At 36.4% G+C, this 7,434-nt stretch overlaps 1 protein-coding gene across 5 annotated transcripts in view; it reads right to left on the bottom strand.

Annotated features, from left to right (window-relative positions):
- Positions 1-342: 342 nt before the first annotated feature.
- ZNF652 (zinc finger protein 652) overlaps positions 343-7,434 on the bottom strand; it is a 31,109-nt gene continuing 24,017 nt past the window's right edge. For all 5 annotated transcript variants that reach the window (XM_068660514.1, XM_068660518.1, XM_068660513.1 and 2 more), the window contains one exon: positions 343-7,249. In XM_068660514.1, coding sequence (XP_068516615.1) covers positions 6,735-7,249 — 515 coding nt within the window. In that variant the 3' untranslated portion in view covers positions 343-6,734. The remainder of the gene's footprint in view (positions 7,250-7,434) is intronic.

Raw genomic sequence — 7,434 nt, 5'->3', positions numbered from 1 at the left:
TCTCTTCTACAACAGTTCTCTTTGAATAAACTTACTAATTTTATCATAGCTTACGGACAAAGTTGTATTCCCAGTAAAGGAATTAAGAAATTCTCACAGCGCAGGAGAGAGAAATTGCAAAATTAAGTGTGTAAACAGAAACAGCACTTCTAACATTCAGTTTTCTTCAGGTCACACAAGCAAGAAGTCTAGTATAACCAACACCCATCCTTACTGTTTTTTTCACGCCAAGGTTGCTGAAGGCAGGATTGTCAGTAATTTGGCTACTTGGTGTATATGCTGTAGCTTTCTCCTGACTTGGTCTCCTGACTTCAATGACCCTTTAGGAAACCAGACACCTAGTTCAAGAAAATTTATATGTGTAGTTTATTGAAAAGACATCCTCTACTGATCATCATCAGTGTTATTACAAATTTTATCTTTGTGCAAAATCAAAATTAAAAAAGAAAACCAAAACAAAACAAAAACAGGGAACCATGCTATTGCTGTATAGGTTGACTAAGAATAAAAAGTAACATTGTTCAGAGTTCTTTAAGCAAAAGATAATAATTAACATTAATAGATCACTTCCACAGGGGACTTCCGGTCTGCTATCACACTCTGCCCAAGAGTTTTTGGCAGGTTTTTCAGGGAGGGAATTCAGACAATATAAACAAAAGCAGTATTTCCTTGTTGGTGGAAGCTACGTAATTTCTCAATTTCAAATGCGTTTGAACTACATATTATAAGGCTCTTTTGCCACGGTACATGGTGAAGAGCCATAGATCATGGAAAATGGCATAAGAATTAGAAATGCAAGCACATATCACACAAATCTATTTTCATCCTAAATTAAAGGTATCAGCGAGGCATGGATGAAAGAAATAATTAGCAATATAATGAAGTAAGAGACTGTAAACTTTTAGACCAACTGGTGCTCTCAGGGAGCTTTACTTGACTACAGTGTTTGTGTAACGTAAATTCTCAGTACAGAGAGGCCTACATTGCTATTTGTAAGTACACAGGCCACGACTCAGTACAAAGGCAGCTATTCCCAATATTCAAAGCAATTTCACCAGAAGGTATTTGATAATTTCAATCTGTAAAAGCAGCAACGGATCAAGAAAATATGAGGATTTACTTGCAAAAATACAGAGAGTGGTGAATTTTTAAAATGGAATAAAAAAAGCCATAAAAATCCCTCTCAAATCTTTATCTTCATTTGAATAGGCACAGCTAACAACACAGAAGAATGCAACTCTGTCTGAAAAAGCACTCATTACTTCCGAAAGCAGAAGGTACCCCCTGCAATCCACAATAAACTTTCTTAGGCACCAGGATAAATTTGAATAGGTTGACTCAGTCCAAAATTATACTGGAGAATTGGGAAGTAATTATGAAAATAATCATAGAATCATAGAATATCCTGTGTTGGAAGGGACCCATAAGGATCATAAAGTCCAACTCCTATGCGTTTCTCATTTCTTATTCAGAATTATATTAAAAGCTTAAAACCTGCAAAATTATCCTGTTGCTGCCAGGATGAAAGTCTTTATTATGAACATCTGTGAACCCTAAGACTTTTTTTCTAGTGCCTATAAGGAAACAGAAGTGCTTGCCTTCTTTTTGAACTTCTCCTTCCATAAGGGTGGATTTATTTTTTTCTGCTACATCTTTAATACACATGTAATATACCATGCAACTTTTTTTCAGCACTTTCAATGGGCTTAAATCCAAAAACTAAGTAATTTATACCTCCCAAGGCCAGCCAAACACTACTACTTATTAGTGTCAGATTACTTCAAAACTGCCTTCTATTTCTATCTGCTAAAACAATGAAAGTTGTTAATTTAAGTCCAGTTTTGTACACCCCTAAATCTTCAAAGAAAATTACTGTGTTTCATTCACATGCACACAAACTCTGGGAAATAGTGCATAATATCTATAATTACTCTGCAAAATATCTAGTGCCAGTCTCACTTTCTTTAACACACATATATAATCCTTTAAAGACATGTGGCTATCGGTTATATCAAGTACACATACCTCCGTTCTACGCTTTTCTAACCAAGATGCACAAGATCACATCCAGGCTCGAACTTTACATGAGTCTTCTGCTCAGCAATAAAAATTACACCAAACAAAAGAATAAAAAATTATATACCCATTAAAAAAAAAAAAAAAGAGAGATGAGACTGTAAGGACAGAGACCTGAAGAACTTTCATACTCACTCCTGAAAAACAGTAGAGCTCAATGTTCAGAAGCGGGAAAACTATAAGAATAAAGTCATGTTCTCCATTAAGAATCACTCATACCTTAATCACAGTTTAGTACATAATAGGCTGGAAAAACTGTCCATTCATTTCTGCATGAAAATGGGCAAACTGTTTACTTAATACACCTCCATCATCTCTCAAAGATGCCACGTCTCCCCAGTTTTAAGAGCAAAGGCAACTTTAAGAACAGAAACTTGATCCAACTTCTATTTATAAGTGAGATGTTCCTCATTGGTGGGTGTAAATAAATTGTGGAGACATACATTACTGCTTGTTTTAATATTGTTAATTAAAATAAATATGAAACCACAAAATAACCATTTAAACATTTTACAACCCTGAGCTCAGTTCCTAAGAGTACAAATTTGACATTATTTAGTGTTCTTGAGTGCCTTATTTGCACACTGCGTATTGTTTTTAGCATTTTCTCAAAGGCCTACATACTGCACAGTAATAATCAGACCAGAAGTGTCAATGCAACACTATCTTTGTAAGCATAGAAACAGCTCTGCACAGCAGTCTCTCTCTCAAATGGTACTCAGTCCCACTGATGCTGACACCACTGTATACACTATAATGCAAAGAAATAGGCAACAAGTTAAACAAAATTACAAAAATACTACTCTTCTCAGCTCAGAGGTGAACTTGGTCTTTCACTTACTTGGCTAAAACAGACTAAAACTGTCAAAGGGAAGCACTATCTTTTAAACTGCATGTTTGTGATTTTTACCTTCTTTCCAATAAACTGTAAATTGCTATTACATGCTCAAGAGATGCAACTGGGCAAAGACAAAAACATCCAGATGGACTGCACTGTTAAGATATGAACTAATCTCCCAGTGAAAAGAGCCTAAATTCAGCTTAAAGCACTCTTTCAAAAGCCCATAATTAAAGATGTAGTTATCACCCATACAAGGTGGGTGACAGTGCTTTTAACGTGCAACAGCAATACAAATTAGGTCATCTAAGAAGCATCTTAGCTGTGTAAAAAGGAGAGTCAATAGTTCAGACAGGCATGACAATACAAAACAGGTAATCACACTTTTATCCAAAAAGCTAAATTTATCTTAGATAATACACTGATTAAACAACCTCGCACAGCCCATGCCTTTATTAAGGATAAGGCACTGTCCAAAGGACTAGTGGTTTAAATTTCTCTAGAAAAGATACTGCCCTTTAAACTGCTCATCTTGGAATGCCTATATCCCAATGATAGTGTTAATTCTGGTGAATTCTCTTTCTTAATCTCATTTTAAAGATTTAGTAAAACTTTGCTTTAGGCTGTAGGATGCTTTGGGGAAAAAAAAAAAAAAAAAAAGAGATGTTAGTCCCGCTTTCCAGAAATATTCAAACCAAACCCAAAGTTTGTGTAATTTGTCCTTGCTCTTCTTGAGGGAAGCATTTCAGCAACACAAACCAATCCCTTCATTTAACAAACCAACCCCATAATGTACTAACTAAATATAGTAAAGCTAATATAAAACATTATTGTTAGCTTATCAACATATGCAAGAAGTAGTAAATGCACTTGAATACATTCCTTAGTGTTGCACAAACCCTGTAGGTGTGCATACTTACGCAAATTTAAGTCGAAGTGAAATGCCACAGCAAATCTTAACCTTTAATTTTGTGACTTCTGTAACATCTATTTTTCTTTTCTGCTAGAATATGTACTTTATAAACTGCCACATGTAACACTTTTAGATCAGTCTATGAGCTTTCAGTATGTTTATCACAGATGCCTAGTTAAACAGGTTAAACAGTTTAATCTTCCACAGAAAGAATTCCTAAGTACCTAAGTCTTGGAAGGAAAAATTATAAAGTATACCATTGCTATGAACTAAAGAGAGAAACAAACAAACAAACAAAACCCCAAGAAAGAAAGAAACAAAACCCCACCCCAGATCTTGGAATTCTGAATAGCGGCCTAATACTGTAAAATTATTGAGAAGAAACCCATTTTGCAAAAATGGAATACAACTGATTTACCAAGTTTTTTTTTTTTTTTTTTTTTTTTTTTAGCATTTAAAAATCATTTAATAATGGGCCTGACCATAAAATGGTGGAACAATAGAAAATGTAGGTTGCAAATGTGACATGGAATGCATAGAACCTCTGGGGCGGACCAGCCACAGTAAATACAACAGTCATAATCACGAGTGTAAATTCACCTTCATAACTGTCTTTTTTGTCTAGAAGATAAGAGAGTGTACATAAATATTATAGAGAAAACATTTAAAAAACACATTGTTTTAATTTTCAGAAATGCTGGCAGGGGCTTCATCTCAAAACTGAATAGGCTTGTTGGGCCAAAATTGCCCGTCCTGTTTCCTAGTTTCCTATGCTTGTCACGAAAAAAAACAAAACAAAACAACATTAATGATTAGATGGTAGAAAATCATGAAAAGTATGAACTAAGGAGCTAATTCCCAACAGACAAAGGACATAGTGTTTTAAAAACATACAGCTTAACAGCAGTAACTTTGAGGAAGCAATGGTAGGAAGAATTTCCACCATTTCTGCTACCTTGAAAATGAAAAAAAAATTAATCCCATTAGCCACAGAAACCCAGTTCATTAGTAAGCAGAATAGTAAGTTAGACATCTGCCTATGAGAATGTCTGGATGTATAGTTTGGTGGGATTTAATTTAAAAAGCAGCTCAGAAGAGTACAAATTTAAAAAGCAGCACAGAAGAGTATGAATTTTAAGGAAAAGAGGACTTACAGTACGTTGCCTTGGGCCTCTGTCTTCATTGAAGGTAGCAACAATTTACTAGATTGCATAATGCTGCTATGTTTAGTTTTAGTTGAAGAGACATACAAACCTGAAAAAATAACTGCTACACGAGGGTTAAAACAGATACATTTGGCATTCCAGCCCACAATTCCCACACTAAACTTGTCATTTCCTCCTCATAGCCTCACAAGATTATGAAACAGTGACATGCCTATAAGTAAGTTTCCTATTCTACAACTGTAAAACGTAGATCTGCCAAACGTATTACTACAACCCCTAGAAATCATCCCATAATTTTATGCATATTACATTTATGGGATAGAGCTTCCCATGGTACATACACTACCAGCATTTTCTTAACAAAGCAACTGAAACACCACTGTCTCATTCAAACTTCTCTTCTCACTCTTACAATCAGTCAGAAACACCACATTTATGATTTCACTTAATTCCCTTCTCTTAAAAACTCCAGGAATTTCAACACACAATCTGAAGAGCAGCATTTTATATGATTCCCCTGCTTAAAACCATACCATGAAAAGCCATTAAAACTCACTCTCCCACATAAAGAGAAAAGATGTTTGGCTGACTTGAGATACTCTCTCTCTAACCCATTTCATACCTGACTCTGACTGAACTAAACAATAACCAGTGCACAAAGAATATGGTATCTCAACATCCTTGTCCAAAAATGAATCTTAAGAGAAACTCTGAAAAGGGAAACTTAAAGCAAAGAACCCCCCCAAACATTCCCGCCTCCCCTCCCCCTCTAAAAAAAAAACACAAAACAAAAGCCAACAAAACACGCCCCCCCCCCAAAACAAACAAACAAACAAACAAAAAAAACCAAAAAAACCTAACCCACCAATCTACTAAAATAAATTACGTATAGTTCTGAAATCAACATCACTTTTGAGGCAACATTTCCAGAGACCTCTTGGATTGCTTTCTTCTATGAAGCACCTTTTGCTGCTGTAAGTTGTATAGTTGTAAGAATAACTTTAACTATAGAAGCTATAATGCATCTTTTAAGAATCACATTTCAATGATTATAAAAATTTATCTATTATACAACATAGGTCCAGCTACACTGAAAAAATTACACCGCTTATTGAAATACATTTCATTTTAGAAACAGACTACTAAATAGGTCTATACAAAAAACTCTAAAATAATTTCTGTAGTAAAATAAAGAGTGTGTTAGGAGAGCTACAGAAACAAGATTTTTTTTTTGTCTTTCTTTATAATGCTCAAATATACTGTGATACGTGGCTGGCTCACTCCATAGCCGGCACCAAAAGCTGAAAAGAATCCATTACAATACACAGTGATACAATTAATGCTCTGTATTAATCTCACAGCCTTTCTGATTAGTACAAAGAAAACCTGGGCTTTCTCCTCTTTGAGGAGAAGTCCAGGATATAAAAGCAAGCATACCTCATCAGCTGATATGAAATTATAAAATTCCACAAGTTTCAGTATCTGAAATTTATAAAAGTCACCAGTAAAACACAAGCAAATTGGGGTTGAGTCCTGTTGATTCCCAGGTTCAAATGAGCACTGCTGATCCAAACCAGGATTTCCTCATTTGCTAACCAATTCAAAGGAAAAACGAGGATCATCTGCTGGGGCTAAGAGATGGACAAAAGTCTTCATCAGCTCACCCTCTGTACTTCTACTTCCATGAGGGCATGTCTTCATGTGCATAAAATGGGAAAATGACTGACAGGAAGCCAAGATGTTAGTGGTGCTGTGCTGAACTGTTTTTTTCTGCCAAGTGTCGCAGAAAGTTGTCCTCACTCTGACCTCTGTGATTTAAAGGCTCACTCTTAAAAAGAGCTGGAGGAGGAGGTAAATGGGGAACAGGGGGGACTGGAAGATGATGTGGATGGTGAGGATGAGGATGTAGGTGAAGGTGTGAGTATGGATGGGGAATGGGGCGTGGAGGAAGTGTGTTTACTGGGTTCAGGTTCATAGGTGGAGTTGGGGTGGTGGGTGTGTTTACTACAGCAGGGACTGTGGTGGCAGAAGCAGCTGTGGACAGCGGAATCTGGACTGCAGATGACACATTCACAGGGCTGGTGACACGGAAGCACTTCTCCTTGTGTGCCTTGAGCATGTTGGAGAAGCGAAATCGCTGGCCACACACATCACATGGGTAGGGCTTCTCCCCTGTATGAGTTCGGCGATGTCTCTTCATGTTTGGGCGGCTGGTGAAGCTTTTCCCACAGATTTCACAGATAAAGGGCTTTTCTCCTATTGAGCACAGATATGGCAACTGGTTAGGCACAAAACATCTTCTAAGACTTCCTTTAGCATGCTTACATGAACTGTGTATTACAAAATCTATTCTGACTGCTATGTTCAGCAGAGACAGCTGCTCTACAGAAGTCCTCAGTCTTTATGAAATCCTCTTTTTTGGATTTTGATGCAAGAAAACC

The sequence above is a fragment of the Anas acuta genome, chromosome 25 (genome assembly GCF_963932015.1).
Source record: "Anas acuta chromosome 25, bAnaAcu1.1, whole genome shotgun sequence".
NCBI classification, from domain to species: domain Eukaryota; kingdom Metazoa; phylum Chordata; class Aves; order Anseriformes; family Anatidae; genus Anas; species Anas acuta.
Note: the sequence above shows the minus strand (reverse complement) of the source record. Positions and strands in the feature narration are given on the sequence as shown.